Genomic DNA, 19,510 nt, shown 5'->3' with positions numbered 1-19,510 from the left:
CTCTGTAAGATGGAATGCCTTGTCAATTTTAGGAGATATCAATGCATCTATCAATTGCTTTTTTTGGATGAAAACAATCTAATTTTAAATTTGGGTCTCCATCAGTGGCAGACGATTGTTGCAGAATACTATTCTATACTTGTTATCCACAGGATCTGTGCCAAACAACTAGGGTTTTTACCTTTCTGTGGATAATAAGCGCGAAAAGTATGTTGCAACATATGTTTGTCAGGACCTCTATAAAAATAGTCGAGGAAACTTAAGAGATTTACACTTGTCAATAGCGGACTTAGGAACCAGCTCCTAGCCAACTCAGATGTATGGGGTTTCTAACATCCCAGGTACGCCATTAGTAACCCTCGTTACCAGATGGCTCAACCCTTGCAAGGTATTTATGAAGATCATTAAGCCTAAACAATGTGTAAATTACATAAATAATAGTTTTAATAGTACTACTCACTCTCTCATTCACTTTATCTATTATTCACAGTTACTCAAGTCCTTATTACTCTTACAGCATAATTATAAGTTCCACATTCTTTGGAAAAATGCCAAACGCCACAAGTCCAATAGTAGTGCGTGTGAGACAGAAAGCGAGAGATTCAGATTCTTCACATGCTAAAGATCTTTATTCCTTTTTATATTTAAAATAAAATTCAGGAAAAAAACCCTGTATAGTACCTATTAAACTTAATCTTGTTGCAGAGCTTCAGATCTTATTCACATGTGAATGAGGTGATACGATCAAGCATCATCCACACATTCTTTTTTACATGTGGTCCACTTACTTTTAGGGGCACATGCCAAAGTCGCAAAGCCTCCTACTCATAATGTCAGAGCCTCGGATCTTTCAGAATTCTGGTTCCGCAGAGTAACATTTGATAGTAGAAATTAAAGACATGATATTATTGCGAAAAGGCTACAGAGATAAACGCTCACTCTCCCTTTGGAGAGGGCTACAATATGCATGTAGCAGATAATAAATACAGAAATAACGACATCGACAATATTCAGAATACATGGCATTGGATTCTTTATCCAGTACATGCCTGCATTTTTTATCCATATTACATATATACTTTTCTTTGCTGGCTGGCTCCGAGGCTGGTTGCTAGCTAGACGAAGAAATTAAGGCGGGAGGTGTAAGTGGCTTTCGGAGACCAATTGGCTGGAATAACATCTCTAGCAGATAGCGTTTTAGCGGTTGCCAGAGTCGTTACTTTCACTGAAAATGGTCCTTTCAACGGTCCTCCATTTTTGCACCAGGTTGCTCCCCAGACGTGACTCATCTCTAGCCACTCGCTTGATCCTGCCTGTGGCATCAATAAATTCGCCTCTATTAGTTTTATGCATTTAGCAGATTATTAGAAAAGAACAAAGCACACAAATTCTATAAACAATGCTAGCAATCTGCAATAATTACTTGTTTCAACCTAAGATTTACAAGAGAATAACTGTTCTGCAACATGTTTCTGAACATTTAAAAGAAACTCATGTGCGCAAAACTTTCCAGCACACAAATGATCTTCGCAGTTCTTGTCTGCTAAAGATACCTAACCGAGACCCTTCTCCACGTGTTAAATCAAGGTGTTACGGGAAGGGCTTAACCAGGTGTATAAAACAGAATTAACAGGTAGGTACCGAACCTGTTTAATATGCATGGAACCAAGATCCCCATCACCATCCTCAAACTCAACTAAAAGAGAAAGCCAATGATCAGTCGATCCTTCATTCACCTTAAACGCTATGTTTTTCCCCGGATATTTACACGCTGTCCTGCACTTTCAAAATTTCCACATTAAGTTCAATTACAACGACAAAACTAAATTATGGTCATTTCTAGAAAAGGAAGTGTGCACATTTGTGTTTGCCACTAAATAAACCCCCCTCGAAAGTGATAGTTTACGAGTTACAACTAAAATATAGAATTCTGGTTCGACTCTCACTGACATACCTGCGGTAGGTGACAGGGATGACACCACGGTTGCGGAGCTGGTTACGTTCACCAGAGACTGCCAAACGGCCGAATGCAGCTCCGCTGAGGTCAAAATGTGTGCGGCCCCCGGAGCAATAGCCCCCGGGGCACTCATCAGTGATGATCACAGTGACAGCTCTGCGGGCGCAAATAGACCTGTCCAAACACCTGACCTTGTAACAGGCGCCGCAACCTTCACCACCTTTGAACAAAATCGGACTCACCGCGCCAACTCTCGCCCTGTATGGCTTCACATCCACCATTGATCCGTACCCACATGCACCTCCTGCAAAACTCCAAAAAAAAAAAAAATTAACAAAAATTTAACGAAGGTTGACGGAAGGGGTGCATATTGCCGCGCACAAAATACCGGTGGATGACGAAATGCAATTATCGAAAGTTTGCTTAGTAAAGGATTTCTGGGCTTAAGTGTCGGGATGCGAAATACAATTAACTCTAAAATAATATAATTAGTACAGTGCATTGCGAATAAAATTTAATTTACCATCACTGCCATCGCCGTCAGGGCTCCCGTACCAGGTGGCAGTGGCACTGAGCCAACGCGAGGCAGGGGCGCCTCGATGGAGAGGCGCTGCAGCGGAGAATGGAATGAAAAAACAGAGGAGGAGGAGTGGCAATTGGCGAAAGATATACATAATGTGGTTGCAAGAAATGAAGAAGTGGGGAGAGTTTATATAAAGAGTTGAAGCAAAGGCAAGTGAGTATTTTAGAACAGTAATAACTAACTGTGTATTAGTACTAGTATAACTGAGCACTTCTTCTACAAGTACTGGGCTACTGGTCCCTTTCCTCTTGTGAATAAATTGCTGCAATGAGCTCTGTTCTTGGATCTTGTAAATATTTTGTTTCATTACAATAAAGTCTACCTATTTTAATATTTTCTTTTCATATCTCGTTTCCGCAACAAACAAAATTCACTTAGATTTGTCGCATTCTACGTACACTGACCGTTAGGTTTATTAGTTTAATCAACTTCGAGTTTAATACTAATCATCATGCAAGTATTTGTGTCTGCAAGTCAGAATATGAATGGGAGCTAATACTTTAAGGGAGGATTTAGGGATTGCTAATCAATGTTAGCGCCCTATATTAAGATACACTAGTACTACTTGCTCAAGAGTGAAGACTATGGTGGTTATACTTTTATGGGGACTGGTCCTGGCATGTGATTGGCAGGAACATGTTAAATAACACATAGTTTTTTGGCTGTTGGATGAATATCCAGCAGTCAGGATTATAACATTATTCTTACCACGTCTAGTGCTCTTTAACCGTTAGACGGGGAGCACTAGACGTGGTAAAATTTTGTTATAATCCTGACCCGCTGGATATGCATCCAACGGCAAGAAAACCATGAGCCACTTAACCAGTCCACACCCATCTCTACTTTTATATGCTTATGCAAGTTATGCTCATTCCAAAATTCAACATTGAGAGTATTTGTGACTGTGAGTAGTAAAAAAAAGCTAGAAAAGGGATGATGAAACCGAATATCTTAAATTAATTGTTAATTGATAGAAGAAAGAATATTAAAATAAATTTATTTTGAATTATGATTTTGGTGGGTGATAAGTAAGTTATAAATAGGAGGTGGTGAATTTAATATAACTGTCGATTTCCTTGAACTAATTACATATACACGATTCCTTAGAATTAAAATGAAGTTAAAAATTTTAATTACTAGTGTGTCAGATTTTATAATACGAATTTTTTATGGTGTGCCCAAGGGCACACAATAGTCACTAACTCCCATGAGAATTCTAACTTTTGATTGGTGGACGAATAATAAATGTAAATGGCCCCCTGCATTCACATCAATTCCACCAATCAAAACAAGTCATTTTCATGAAAGTTGATGCTTATTGTGTGCCCTTGGGCACACATTAGAAAGACCGTTTATAATATACTTCAAATGAAATTAAATTTTCATATACCAATTATTTGTAGCAAGGAAATTGTCGGCAGAGTAAATGTTTGTGTTTTTGGTCTTGTTTTGTTTCCAGTAGCATGTGACTGACTAATCTGATTAAACACAGCAACGGTCAGTGTCTTCACCGGACCCACCAGCGGTTAGGACGTTCAATCTGCTTCAAATCCCATGTGTTCTCATCGACTCACCCTCCCAGCTACTGGTCGTTATTTTCTGCTTCCTTACGTTTTCATACTTGTTTTTTCTTCAAGATTTCGATAGATTTAACGATGTTTGATTTGAACTGCTAAAAAATTGTAGGATCTGTTAGATGAGAAGGTTATAAATTTAGAATATAAACCATCAGAAACAATTTTATAATGCAAATTTTTTTAGATAATGGGCTAGGCCACAATAAATAATATCATATCATTGTGAAATTATGACTTATCTGATAAGGGTCCAGGTCCTGGCATACGTATGTCAAGACCGCTTATCCGACCTACAGCTTTCTGGCTGTTGGATGAACATTCAACAGCCAGGATTATAACAAAAATTTAATATGTCCAGCGCTTTTTAACCGTTGGACGGGGAAAATCACCCCGTCCAACGGTTAAAAAGCGCTGGAAACGCTAGACGCTAGGTTATAATCCTGGCCGCTGGATATGCATTCAACGGCCGTAAACTTGTGTGCTGCGTAAACTCTCCCTAACATACATATGTCAGGGACCAGCTCCCATCTGATAAATTAACAAGTGATATCCGAGCTCATAAATAACATTCAACGGACGTCAAAACTGTCAATAATATGAGATTATTTAAAAGATGTGATCTTCTATGCGAGTTTTCCCGTATTATAATGCCCTTCAACGGGCGATCGTTGGTCTTGGTTCATGCAACTAAAATTTGCTATTGTGAGTGAGAAGCTACCGAGGGGTGCAGGTGCTAAACTGGAAGTACTCCTGACCAGAAATTTGTAAGAAATATTAATAGAAGTGGCATTAATAAATGGTGCCGTTGAAATGAAAACAAGCAGCCGGGTCACAACTTGTACATTATTCAATCTGCTGGGTCACTAAAATCACACGATTTTATAATCGGTCCATCTTAAATTTATATACATACCCCACTTATCTATCCACACAAATGGACCACCCATTGGGTTCACTTCACTACACAGAGATCATAATAATAACTCATAGCAAGAGTTTACCTCCGGTCTTGATGACAATTAATCATATTAGACCTCCCTGAAATACTAGTATTGAAATATGGCTTTCTCCTGTGCGTGTCCGTAAATACGTGCTAAACACCAAAATTTAAGAATTTGGATGATTTTGATTGATGTGGTTATTGTAAAAATTTTATGAATTTGGATGATTTTTATTGATATGGTTATTGTAAATGCAGCTTCTGCACCATTATTAAAGAGCGTAATTCAATCAAAACCATTCAAATTCATATATTTTGGTACTTAGTATGTATCCATGGAAACACCATAAGAAAACTGTTGAAATACAAATTCTTAATAACGAAAAAAACCAAATGAACGGAGTTCGATATTAACAATCTGTAGTTGTATGAGGCAATGTAGTTTGTGAAATTTACACAAACTGCAGAGCAAGTCCAATACACAAACTGTAATTGAATGTATGACAAATTAATAGAACTAAATCTACAAAATCTAGTCATCTACCAACTTTAACGTCCAGTTAAAGTCTCACAAAATCAATTAAAGATTTGTTCATGTCATCTCCATCAGTAAGCTGCTATTTATGGCCTGGCAGGCCATACCACATATCATAATCAGAGATGTGTTAGCAGTTCTCAACAGAAGGAGACCTGATTAAAGATATATAAAGATGGTATTAAATATAGTGAACAAACTGTAGTCCGCAAGAAATGGAGTGATCAAACTTTACAAAAGGTAATCTTGTGGGGAAGCCATAAGAAAATCAGTAGAAATTGAGACAATAACTTCTAATTAAAACATAAAGTCATTTGTCTATGTGAAGTATTGGAAAGAACAGACCTACATCTGGTGTGTATGGAGTGGCGAAATCTTTCAAAGGAGTGTGAATGAAGTGTCAATTCACTTTTACCAGCGGGGAGGGGTCTCCGGGCCAATCTGTTGTTAGACATGGCACATGCTCGTTAGTGGGAACAACACAGCAATTCTGATTCAGCATTTCTTAATTATTCACAATATCAATTTTTTTCCCATCCGAAGCTTGCAGATATTCTTCAGTGTAGAACGCTAACATTCATTTCAAAACCATCCATCAGAATAGCAGAAAACATAGTAAAAAACCATTTAAGTTAAATACTCGATCATATGCAGGACATTAATCCAGAGACACACTCACACACGTTAGTCCAAAACTACGGAAATATAGACCTAAACTAGCTTGTTTGACTTAACTACAGTAAATATCAGTTAATATACTTATCAAAAAATATCAGTTAACACATAATTCTGCTGGCAAGCATATTACCATCGTATGGTGGTGCTTAGTAATGAACAGTGGATAAATAATGACCGGACGTGTTAACGGAAAGGGACACCACTAGTTATGTTACACACTACCCAAAAGAAGTATCATTGCAGCAGATTCAGTGCAAGATGACATTCATTACCATCCACTCTCGAAGAAAGAAGAAGATATTTGCGTCATGGATAGCATATCAGGCTAAGGTCTCCTCTCTTCTCCCACTAAATAGATCAAGCAGTAAGCACTGAAAGGATAAAAGAATCTGATCAAAATACTGGTATACAGATCACAAACAGATACTGCTCATAGCCAACAATTTTCTTCGGCCTACTGCAAACATTGGAGAATCAGTCCCTAACATGAACAGATTAAAGAAAATCGTATTTACCTCTTTTCTTCTGATAACATATATTGGGAATCGATTAAGCTGGAGTACAACAATATCCTTTAGATTGTGGCTAAGGAATCCCAGTTCTACATAAAAATTGGACAACACATCACACCAACCGATCAAAATGGGGTATCTGAAGTATTTGGTGCAGCACATTACATTTGCAGATCAAGAAGTCCACCTTTTTCTCGTGACAGAGCAAGCATTTCCTCACAGGCGACATCAATCGCCATACTATTGATACCTCTCTTACCTCTTTATCTAAAAAATTCAAGTAACTGTAAAGAATAGCTTCAAGAACATGTTACAAATTCAAACAAAATAAGTAACAAAGAACCACCACAAATATTTAAAATTATAAATAACTGTGAATCATAGACATTGTTTAAAAAGTGACCGGGTCATGATTAATCTCTGTTCCGTAACTCACTGAATCAATTAAATATATGATTTTTCTCTTAATCATCTGATTATTCTCCAATTAATCTGATTAATTTTTATTCCGCGTCCTCACCGATTAAATCTGATTCGTCCTTTTTACGATAGAAGGGATACATTAGGGCAGCATCAAGAGCTCAATTAGTGGATTGACGACAAAATTAGGCATGGCAGAGCAGCATCAACAGTTAATAGCAATGGACTATGGGAGTCTGGGACGCCCCCCATTTTCCCCAATTTTTAAACCCTAATCCAGTTTGTTCGAATTATTCCCGTACCCTAACCCTAAAAATTAGGGGTTGTGAAAAATTCGATCGACCGAGCTCAACAGTTTTATCCGTTTTGAATTAGTTGTGCGCAGCCATAATTGTTGTTTCTTATAAAATTTCTCTCCTTATTTTAGTTCAAAATATAAAATACAGAGAAACAATATAAACTCTTCAGCAACAGCAAGGAGAGAAGAATGGAAGTGATGAATTATCATCATCATCATCCCCCAATTCTATCTCTACTGCATTTAAGTCCACCCCATCCTCCCCTTCTTCCCCAATTTGCTTCAGTTTTCAAGAATAGGCCAATTTCACCAACAATACTCAAATCCAGTTTCTTGGTTAGTAGTACTAGGAGACTGTCTTCTTGTCTTAAGTGCTTTTGTGTCAGCAATCAAAATGACAACTCCAATAAACCCTCTCAGGTACAGTACCTTGTCGGGTTTGCGCTCAGGTGAAAACAATTCTCACGTGTTCTCGTGTTAAAACTGTTAATTGTTCTCCGTAGAATATGAACCTATCGTGTATGTATATTTTAACGACTAACTCTTTGAGTTTGGAGTCTAACGTTTTATTTCTTTACAGGGGTTCTCAGTTCTTTTTTCCTTTTTTTTTTGTCAGGAGGGGTTCTCAGTTCTTGAATCAGACATACAATGTGATATTGGGAGTCTGTGGAGCACTATGGGTTTGTATATGTTCAGCTTCCACATTCCTTTGAGTTTTGGAGGATTGTCGATCGTTTCCCAACTATTGCATACATCTTCGCTTGATAACCAAACTCAGGTGACTAATTTATAACTTGCCGGGAAGCATCTATGTATCGTAATGACACGCAATTGACATTTACTGAATCGTTTCAACAACCAATCATACATGTCAATCAATTTTTTTTTTGGTAATATTGTATTCATTAGTTGTAGACTTGTGCTACTATAAGTTACTCAAACTTACAATGTAATTGGGTCGAAACTAATTACAAATGGTATTACCACTGAAAGATTTTACACTATATAAACGTAATTTTCTTTAACCAATTACAAGGAAATGGTTATGCATTGGTGTGACAACCAGGGTGACCTGAGTCTTTATTTGAATTTGAAATAGGGAATATAGTAAAGCATCGGTGTAACAGCCCAGGTCAAATCCACAAGCCCGCCACATGCCCCCGAAAGATCTTAATTTGTTAGCTCAATGGTACTTGTACTTGACTTTATAATCTGAATTAATATCCCACATGCTTTGATGTGGGACTGGATTGTTAAAATTGTTTTGAGGAAGGAAAGTGTTGCATTTTACTTTTGTGGTCCTTGTCCTTAATCATTGTCAATCTGGTGCCTCGTAGGGTTGCACTCATACATACGTTCAATCAAGTAACTAACTAATCCTTCACTATATTGTGCTTGTATTCCTCTGCATACTATACCGCTACTTGGATTTCACGGTTCTATATGATATATTTCAGAGGTACCTGAGATGATCTTTAGCTATCGATATATAGATTCTTTTCTGTCACCAATTTATGTTATAATTTGTCTGTCTTGTTACGGGAGAGCACTTTAGTGTTGCATAACACTCAGTACAGCTATTTATGTTGGTTTCTGATCTGCTCTTTTGCTTTCAAGACAGGCAATATCAGTACTTCTATTACAAACGCTGGAGCTTGCTGTGGTTTCACTTTTACTGAGGTTCTCTGCTAAGCCTCCATATAAGATTTTCAGCAACGTTGAAGTTGATAAAATGACAAATGAAAGGAACTGGTTGCTGGCATCAGTCTTTGGCTTTGGGTTTCTTGTGTTCCTGGTGTTCGTCACGTCATTGCTTGCTGACAGTTTGATAGGTCCCAAGGTTATACTTCTGATAATACACCTTAAATGCTTGACTTCTTTCATGAATTAATATTGAAGCTTCAGATAATTATGTTTGTATTTTCTTTTTTCTTTTTATTGTTCGTGATTACAATTACACCTCAAGTTGAATACAGAATTCAAAGCTTTCAAGCATTTTACTCCTGTTGGCATTCATCTTAACCTTATATATCATGGTACTTTTTTCTTATCATAGAATATGCTCTTAGAAATGTAGAAGTACATGTATCAAAATTGGAAATCTGTTACACAAGCGTAAAGGTCGGGTATAAAAGCTTCTCCAATATGTACGTGTACCATTGGCAGAAGAAAAGGGTTATATTAAAAGTAGTTATGGTGCTTCTTCATAATATTGTGATCATTACTGTATAAAGTTTAATATCATAGCATAATGCCTTTGTAATGTACTTAAAGAATGTGAATCAAAAGCTTTAAATGCATTTTGTCAAAATATGTTGTATTATGCATATGTTAAATTTAGCTTTCTTGTTGCGTGCTGTAAAAATATTTTGAAAACTGAGTTTCTCTCTTCTACAATTATAGCAAAATAGCATGTGATGTTGAACCCTAACCTCCCCCCTACCAACTATTAAAGTTAATGTACGATAGGAAAGAAGAAAAAAGTGATACTTGTTTAACTCATATGTATACAGAAATTTAAGGCACTACTATAATTTACCTGTAATATCTGCTGTTTAATCTACGTGCAGGATGTTAACAACCCTGTACTGAAGGAAATTTTATTGAGTGGTCCCATCTCCTTAACTGCATGCTCTTTAGTCTACTGCATTATCACTCCGTTTCTGGAGGAAACTGTGTACAGAGGGTTTCTACTGAAATACCTGGCATCCACAATGGAATGGCCACAAGCACTTCTTGTAAGCTCTGCTATTTTCAGCGCAGCTCACTTATCTAGCGAAAATTTTCTCCAACTATTCATTGTAGGCTTAGTCTTAGGCTGCTCTTATTGTTGGACTGGAAAGTTAAGCTCTTCCATTGCCATTCATTCTATGTATAATGCCCTCACTTTATTTATAACATTTACCTCATGAACACTTATTAAGTTGTCCTTGGCTGCTCTTGTCATTATTCATTACAATTTATGTGCTTGAATTACCGTAATTAATTTCTAGAAACTTCAAGATTTGCAGTTCAAGTATCTTGGCATACCTGGAATGCCAGTTCTGTGGATTGGAGTTTGTGCAGTTGCACTCGTGTGAATCTTTACTGTTAGAAAGTACTATCAATCTGGCATGATGGGATTTCAAAATCTTTTATAGTTCCTCATCAGTAATTTTTTTTACAAAAACCTAGTTCTAATTTGAGGGAAGAATTGATGATGAAATATTTTGCGAATGTAATAGAGCAAGTGCATACTTCTGTTGAGCTTACAAAAGAGAAGGAAAGCACGGTGTTCTTTGTGTAATGTGTCTAAGACCAAATTTAATTGGTGTAAATTCTTTCATGATTCATCTGTCCAAGCTCATACTTCAAGTTCAAGTCTTTTACAAATTGATGCAAGTGACTTGAATAAGTTATCTTGTGATTGTTCCTCATATCGCAAATAAAAAACCTAGGTGTTGTGGCTTGAGTCTCTCAATAGGTCTGATTCAGAATGGGAAAGGAAATGAGGATGTGGTCATTCCCATTGTCTTGCACAAAGACGAAATTTGTGAATAAACATAAGGTTTATTGGTATCACTAAAATTGCTGCTGTGTGAATCATATTTTGATTTGAAAGACACTAGTGAGACTTTAAAGCAGTCAAAATGATCCTTCTGGTGAAGAAAATCTGTCTTCAAGTAGTTTCAATATGAAAGTGACTTTAGGAAGATATGATGATCAGCTTCTGGATTCACTGAGTTATGTTGAGCTAGATTCTTCAACGAACTGAGAGCAGCAGGTAGCTGCAAAAAGAATGTTTGGCATCTGCCAACACAAGGTGCTCCCTGGTTAAGATGCGATGATTTTTCTGAACATGCAGATATGTAGACAGATGTGTAGTAGCAGAGACTTTTCTGAACACAAAGATGTGGAGATAGGTTGAAGTGAAAAAAGGACTGCTGAAAAATGGTGGAAAAAAGATGTTCATTGTTTTGTGCAGAATGCTGGGGAACGAGTATGGATTCATGTGGATGAACCGTAGAGTCCGCCTGTTTCTGTTACTCTTACTGATGTTTTCAATTTACACTTTACCCATTCTATATATCTGTTTGCTTGTGTTATTTCTTAAAATTCAAGTTTTCCTACAAACACATATCTGTAGGCCTCACAAGTTTTTTATATTTAGCTTTTGTATGTTTCAAGTTTTTCTGCCTTCTTTCAGATGTTCGAATGTAATTAAAATGGATTTTCAGATGCATGGGGAGCAAATAAAAAGCGCTGAAGAGTTGAAGAACTGCTCAGCAGGCTTTAGGTTTCCCATCCTAGCAAAAGAAGCAATTCAGGTTAAAGTAAAATTGTATTAATAAAGTTCTTCCTGATTTGATATTATAACTTGCTTTCAATATAGCACGCATCAGGCTGCTTTGGTGTTAATATCAGAAAAGTAAAATTATAGCTTTGTTGATTACTATTGTGACTCCTTTATTATTGGAAAAGATTTTATCTCTAGAACTGCTGTGCTTTTACAGAGCTGAGGATTAGAGTTCAGAGTGTTCAAAAATGTGCATACAGGAGTCTTGAGGTTTTTTATCTTATTATTATTAGTTGGGAAATTGAAGGAACTAGCTGTTTGAAATACAATTTAGACTTATGTAGTTTACAAACTTTCGGTGGTATTGTGTTAGTACTTCATGTTATGTACAGTTCGGTTGCATGTGCCATAGTTTATTCAGTATGTTTGTATAGCTTCTGTAGATCCTCAAAACTATATATTCAATCAAGGTTGCAGTTTGCTTGAACATCTCGCGATACCTCTGTGCCTCTGCAGGCAAACTGTGAACTGTTGTGAATGTGACCCAGATAACATTATTATACCAATGACACTGATGAATGCTGACACTTGGATGCTATAGTTGTTTAACATATTAATTTGTGCAAATCATGGTGGAGGTTGACATCCGTACACCTGATTATGAGATGTTATGAACTGTCATCTATGCATATAGGTTAGAAGTAAATTCTGAACATTTCTACATTACTGTAGTTTTAAACTTTGTGTGAAGGCTTGGCTTTTGCTTTCTGTGCAGTCCTAAGCCAATTATTCACGTTCCCGTGTCACGAGGTTGATGCATATCTGAGAATATCATAAGAGGAAGATTAAGAGGCTTTAGGCTTACCAGTGTGTAGACTGAACAATGGCTTGCCGGCTGGATCATGAGTTAGAAGTATGTTTGACATTAAAATTCAACTTTATAAAATATTTGATTATCATTATTATAAGTTCATTACCGTATCCCAGTTCCAAAGCCGGCTTGGCCTTTTCTGTGTGGAATATAAGGAAGAACAAAATATTCTAAGAGCTTAAACTATAAATAAGCTAAAACATATGTGAAGATTGATAGAAGCAGAACATGGGTTTTCTTCAGCAACTTAAGAGCTTCATATACTCTGTTGTGGTCATAGCCATGCTTCTTTTTGTCTTTCAGGGAGCTCTCGCACGACCTGTTTTTGATGAATCAGGAGGTCGGCTGAGATCGAGTGAGCTTTTCGCAATGCTACCAAAGGGTGTTCCAGTTCCCCCAGCTGGACCTAGTCCAGGCATCAACTGATACTTCAATCAACTCCGTCTTCAACAGCAGAAAATACAATTTCATTTGTTTGTTATAAACTTTTCGTTTGTTTGTTATATGTAGCTACAGTTTGAAGCAGCATTGTGGCTGGAATTATTTTTTTATTTTTTTAGGATGATGATGACTTATGTATTCTTTTATCAACTGCAGTGTGCAGAGTTTAAGCAGATCGCTACCTACATTCTACTGTAAACCATGTTCGTTAAATTTCAAACCTGGAGTTGATCTGAAATTTTAAATCTGGATAACTAGATAATACTACAACAGATATAGACCTTATTCAACAACAGATGTAACTCACCTTATACTCCAGCTCTGTAGTATGATTCTGCTCTTTTCCGCTTCTACATTGAATTTCTATATATTTTCAAATGCACGGTCATTTTTTTCAACAACCATTTTAGGCCGTTTGGGTGAGCTTAAAATAAGTGCTTATTGCTTAAAGTAAAAAAGTGAAGTAGAAGTTAGAAGCAAGTTAAGACTTATAAGTGATAAAAGTGTTTGGGAAATAAGTAGAAGCCGTGAGACAAAAGCTAGTAATCGTAGCTTTTTTTAAGTACTTCTTGACTTCTTACACAAACGGTACAAATAAGTGCTTCTAACTTATAATTCAGAAGCCGGGCTTATAAGTCCGTGCCAAACACCCACAGTCTTTTGTAGATACGTTTTGTTGCATAAAGATACAGTTCATGCATCTAAAGATTTAGCTGGTATAGTTTCATTAGGAAAACTCTCTGGCAATTCATTGCAGTCCCATGAAAAATTCCTAGATCTAAGATGTGAACTACTCCCTCCGTCCCCTTTTACATGTCCACTATGAAAAAAAAAATTGTCCCAAATTACTTGTCCACTTCTCTTTTCAAAGCAATTTTTTGTATGTTTTTTCAAAAAGTAACAACTTCCAATGTTTGACTAGCATATACATATACACAATTCTATCTAATTCATTACATTTATTAGGGATATGTATGAAAATAAGATATTCAACTAACATTTTCTTAAGATGCGTTATTTTTTCAAAAGGGACAAGTAAAAAGGGACGGAGGGAGTATATTACATTGTTGTGAGCATAAAATTTGCAGAATATTACTGGCTCTAATTCTTAATTGTGTTTTCAGCCTTTATAAAATTCAGTTCTACCATATCAGTGGCATTCACTGTACCAGACTTGGGAAAGAAAGTGAACAACCAATACCATGATTTTTCAATATTGCATGTTCAAAATTTTATAAATTCATTTTAGTTTATGTTCTTCTCTGAATTATATTCTCTCAAATATATTTACATGGTTCGTATATAGATTTCTATTAGTTCTTATCTTAATATTGTCATACTTCCTTGTTTTCTTTTAACCTGATGTGCACAATTTTATGGTTTGCTTTATAGCCGCATATTGCAAAGTGGTTTTCTTTTAAATTCATTTTAGTTTATACTAACTGTTTTCTTTTAATCTGATGTGCGCAAATTTATGATTTTCTTTATAGGCGCATATATCAAAAAATATTTTCTTTATACGGGTTTTTATTAGCCGTTATCTTAAAATTGTTATACTTCCTATTTTCTTTTTATATGATGTGTGCAAATTTCTGATTTTCTTTACAGCCTACCGGTTTTTATTAGCTATTTTCTTCGAACTATTATTCTTCCTGTTTTCTTTTAATCCTATGTGCGCAAATTTATGGTTTTTCTTTACAGCCGTAGATTGCAAAACTTATCTTCTTCATGCGGTTTTTTGTTTGTCGTTATCTTAAAACTATTATACTTCATGTTTTCTTTTAATCCAATGTGCGTAAATTTCTGGTTTTCTTTAAGGCCGTAGATTGCGAAAATTGTTTTTTTTATGAAAGTTTATATTAGCCGTAGATTGCAAAACTGTTTTACAAAAACTGGATATCACATACGTTGTTTTTTCTGCCCACTGTTTTCGTTAATTGTTTCCATTCTAACCCTTGTTTTCATCGAGCCGTAGATTTTTTCACTCTATATAATGTACTCCTAGAGGAGAACTATACCACATAAATATAATTGGGTCTCTAGATTTCTTCCTTCTCTTTTTCACTAGAATTGAAGGATCTTTCGCTTTATTTCTTCGTTCAATCTCATTTTTCGAGATTAATCTACCTTCTTCAAGCAGCTGATTATGTTCTAGTATTCGTTTCAATCAATTCATCCAATTTCGTGAATTCTTTAACCTTACGATAACTCTCCATGACTAAATATCCCCAATGTTTATCTCCGCTATTACTAATACAAATATTACATGATCAGCTCCTCCAAGATCTTTATGATTATTAAAAACAATGAAGAAGGTGCTCCAAGATAATGTACTATTTTCTCTGGGCGGAGAGTTGAGATCGGCCACAACTTCCTCCGCGATGGAGATGAGATTTGATGAAATTAGGGCTTGAGATGAGGGAGAGCCAGGTTTTGGACACTAATTTGCATCCAATCAATTGTTTCACCGGAAGCCGCACAAGCACTCTCTTAGTTTCCATCATCGATCTTGGGTTTGAAGCGGATTCTCTTAGATAGAATGTTTTATGGGGAGAAAAGCCTAGCAGGTTATGTTTGTTTTGAGAAGGAGCGAATTGATTTATATCATTTTATTTGGTAGACATTTATAATTGAACAATAAATTATTATTATTCAAGAACAATATTTTTTGATAATTGATGAATTACAGAAGAGGTTGATATTTATTATAATTTATACATGTTTGAAGATTAAGGATATATATATATATATATATATATATATATATATATATAAATTCAAAAATATTTTAGTTATAATTAATCTTATCATTTGTACTCTACCATAACCATTCCAAACTTTGTAATTTAAAATTTTAAGCAAGAAATAAAAAAAGAAAAAAAAGAAAAACTTATTATAAATATAAATAATATTTATGGAACGAATAACATTTTTGGATGATATGCTGTTATAATTATAACCGGTGAATATATATGTCGCTCTTACCATGATTTAAATATTTTGCCTTTCCTATCTTTAAGTAACTAGAGTTTTGTCTATGATTTATAAGCGAATCAGTACCGCAGCAGCATGCATAATCTCATGTCAGCTGATATACAAGAATAAGGAGAAAGGGGTACAGGAAGAAAACTATATTGATGTTACTTATAAGACACAAACATTTTTAGGACTTCTTGTCAATATAATACTCCACATTTTGGTTTGTAAATGACATTGCAGAGTAATTTACAGTCTCTAGCAAAACAATTAAATAGAAGAATGAGTTTAATATCATAATATAAAATTATGATTTTATTTCTTTCTTTGCATTTGGAATATAAAAAAAAAGAAGGGAACATTGTAAAGTAATTGAAAGTCTCCCCCAAAATAATTAAACAGAAGAATGAGTTTAATATCATAAAATAAAATTGTGATTTTCTTTCTTTCTTTACGTATTTGGATAAACAAAGGAAACATGAAGAAAAACAAACAAAAACACTTAATCATAATGGTAATTGAAAGTAGAAGAATGATTTTAAGACCATAAGAAACAATTATAATTCGATTTCCTCCCCTGCATTTGGTGAAAACAATCCTGCTATAAACATGCTGCTCTATTTCTGAATGTCTATCTATACGTGTATTTGAGAGCTAACTTTTCAGGCAAAGTCGAAAATGTGTTTTTTACTTAAAGGGATGACTAGATAATACTACAACAGATATAGACCCTATACTACAACAGATGCAACTCTCCTTGAACTCCAGCTTTGTAGTATGATTCTGCTCTTTTCCGCTTCCGCATTGAATTACTGTATATTTTCAAATGCATGGTCATTTTTTTTCAACAACCATTTTGGTCTTCTGCACATATGTTTTATTGCATAAAGATACTGTTCATGCATCTAAAGTTTCACTGGTATAGTTTCATTAGGAAAACTCTCATAATTCATTGCAGTCCCAGGAAAATTTCTTGATCGAAAATGTGAACTAAATTACATTGTTGCTAGCATAAAATTTGCAGAATATTACTGGCTCTTATTCTTAATTGTGTTTTTCAGCCTTTATAAAATTCGGTTCTACCATATCAGTGGCATTCAGTGAATGCCATTCACTATACCAGACTTGGGAAAGAAAGTGAACAACCAATACAAAATTTCATTTTAGTTTTGTTTCTTTTGGAGTGATTGACACTTTGCACCCCTCATGTTTAGGCGCTTTTTTGATTTGGTCTCAAACATTTTTTTTTGGCAGTATGCACCCCAAAGTTTGAAAAGCGCTTCGCTTTGCACCCCTTTGACCAATCTCCGTTAATTGACCGCTAAAGTTAACAGATTTCATATTTTCACTTTGCACCCCACAATTTTAATTTTTTTTTCATGAGTGTTTTGAAATATTTTTATCACCATACTCACTCATCACCACAACTCAATGATATAGGACTTGATACAAATGCAAAGACAACCATTTAGTAGTCCAAGGTTCGAACTCATAAAAGACTTGATACGAGGGGGAGTCTGAATTTACTCGAATACCTCTTCCTCTGCGTTGAAGGAATATATTATATGTTTCCTAGGGCCGATCCAATGGTATAATCCATTTACATAAGTAGGAAGCACAAGCCCACCACCAATGCCTAATATAAGAATGTCAAAGAAATTCGTGTTTTGTTAAAAATTAGAAAATCCGCAAGAGAATTGGCCGTGCATTCAGCTAATTCATCAAGTTGTGCCAAGAATAAATTGTTGGGTTTCAAGAACGAAGATCTATCCTCGATCAATAGTTGAATAAGAGACGAATATTTAGTTGAATCGTAATGTTCTATAAAATAGGGCTGAAAAATTAAAGTGGCCCAGCTTTTGCAGACACATCTGCACCTCATTATGCATTGCAAGGGAAGTAATATAAAGATTTTGATGAGTATGGATTCATGCACATCTGCGATATGGCTGCTCTCTTTTGATATTTTTATACGCATCATCATACACTAATTCACTAACACGATGCTAGAATTGTTGTTCACGTATCTACAATTTATAATAAGCTTTGTACATGTTGAGTTACGTAGTTGTATAGAATATAAGAGTCTTGAGGAAAATATTTTTTTTTGAAAAAAAATATTTCAAAACACTCATGAAAAAAAATTAAAATTGTGGGGTGCAAAGTGAAAATATGAAATCTGTTAACTTTAACGGTCAATTAACGGAGAGTGGTCAAAGGGGTGCAAAGCGAAGCGCTTTTCAAACTTTAGGGTGCATACTACCAAAAAAAATTGTTTGAGACCAAATCGAAAAAGTGCTTAAACATAAGGGGTGCAAAGCGTCAATCACTCTTTCTTTTGTAAATTATATTCCCACTCAAATATATGAGTCCGTATACAGGTCTCTATTGGCCGTTATTTTTAAACTATCATATTCATGTTTTCTTTTAAACCAATGTGCGCCAATTTATGATTATCTTTACAGCTGCAGATTGCAAAAGTTGTTTTCTTTTTGCGGGTTTCTATCAATCATTTCTTAAAATGGTTATACTTCTTTTTTTTAAATCTGATGTGCTCAAATTTATGGTTTTTCTTTACAGCTGTAGATTGCAAAAATTGTTTTGTTCCTGCATCAGCTGTTATCTTAAAACCGTCATACCTCCTGTTTTCTTTTAATCCGGTGTGCGCAAATTTCTGGTTTTCTTTACAGCCGTAGATTGCGAAAGTTGTTTTTTCATGAAAGTTTTTATTAGCCGTAGATTGCGAAAGTTTTAGTTTTTATAACTGGTATCACATTGTTTTTTCAGCCCACTGTTTTTGCTAATTGTTTCCTTTCTAACCCTGTTTTCATCCAGTTGGTTTTTTTTTACTCTATATAATGTACACCTAGCGGACAACTATAACACATATAAAAATTTTGATGTCTAGATTTCTTCCTTCTTCTCTTTTTTACTAGAACTCCAAGCAGCTGATTATGTTTTGATACTTGTTTCAATCAATTCATCCAATTTCGTGAATCCTTTAACCTTACCATAACTCTCCATGACTAGATATCTCAAATGTTTATCCTCCGCTATTACTAAGACAATGGTTACATGATTTGCTCCTCCCGAAACTTTTATGACTACTAAAAACAATGAAGAAGGTGCTTCAAAATAATGTCGGCAAAATTGATCGTTCACTTCCAGTACTAATTCCTCCGGGCAGGAAGTTCAGGGTCTAAAGCAACCAGTGCTCTCCTGCAACAGTAACCTGACCAGCATAAGGCTGGAGTTCAGTCTCCCAGAGCACTGAATGCTTTTGATAAACCTGATGGAGCCGCATGCAAAATCGCATGTCCGGTCTGATACCAAGAAAGAGGGGAAAGGGGTACTGGAGGATGAGGAACAATATATTGATGTTACGTATAAGACACACACATTTTTAGGACTTCTTGTCAGTATAATACTCAACGTTTTGGTTTGTA

At 35.5% G+C, this 19,510-nt stretch overlaps 2 protein-coding genes and 1 long non-coding RNA gene across 5 annotated transcripts; 1 reads left to right on the top strand and 2 right to left on the bottom strand.

Annotated features, from left to right (window-relative positions):
- Positions 1-1,101: 1,101 nt before the first annotated feature.
- On the bottom strand, positions 1,102-2,685 carry LOC108220336 (expansin-B3). The gene is made up of 4 exons (XM_017394076.2): positions 2,481-2,685; positions 1,955-2,261; positions 1,647-1,776; positions 1,102-1,313 (listed from the first exon to the last, which is right to left on the bottom strand). Exons 1-4 carry the CDS (start codon positions 2,629-2,631, stop codon positions 1,116-1,118), a joined length of 786 nt encoding a protein of 261 aa, XP_017249565.1. The 5' UTR covers positions 2,632-2,685; the 3' UTR covers positions 1,102-1,115.
- A 2,806-nt stretch (positions 2,686-5,491) lies between these two features.
- LOC108220722 (uncharacterized) lies at positions 5,492-7,151 on the bottom strand. The gene is made up of 3 exons (XR_001806782.2): positions 6,786-7,151; positions 6,543-6,641; positions 5,492-6,162 (listed from the first exon to the last, which is right to left on the bottom strand). It is a non-coding gene; the product is annotated as an uncharacterized LOC108220722 (long non-coding RNA).
- Positions 7,152-7,396: 245 nt separating this feature from the next.
- Positions 7,397-13,326, top strand: LOC108220721 (uncharacterized). Of its 3 annotated transcripts, none has more exons than XM_064092791.1 (6): positions 7,397-7,920; positions 8,081-8,278; positions 9,122-9,340; positions 10,071-11,807; positions 12,552-12,689; positions 12,951-13,326. In XM_064092791.1, the coding sequence occupies exons 1-4, from the start codon at positions 7,690-7,692 to the stop codon at positions 10,410-10,412; spliced, it is 990 nt and encodes a 329-aa protein (XP_063948861.1). In that variant the 5' UTR covers positions 7,397-7,689; the 3' UTR covers positions 10,413-11,807; positions 12,552-12,689; positions 12,951-13,326. The 3 variants fall into 3 exon arrangements, with proteins under 3 accessions (XP_063948861.1, XP_017250061.2, XP_017250062.2); XM_017394573.2 differs by having other exon boundaries at positions 7,402-7,920; positions 8,117-8,278; XM_017394572.2 differs by lacking the exon at positions 12,552-12,689.
- The last annotated feature ends 6,184 nt before the right edge of the window (positions 13,327-19,510 follow it).

Source organism: Daucus carota, chromosome 5, assembly GCF_001625215.2.
Source record: "Daucus carota subsp. sativus chromosome 5, DH1 v3.0, whole genome shotgun sequence".
NCBI classification, from domain to species: domain Eukaryota; kingdom Viridiplantae; phylum Streptophyta; class Magnoliopsida; order Apiales; family Apiaceae; genus Daucus; species Daucus carota.
The sequence above is the reverse complement of the archived record's forward strand: the minus strand, read 5'-3'. Positions and strand labels throughout refer to the sequence as shown.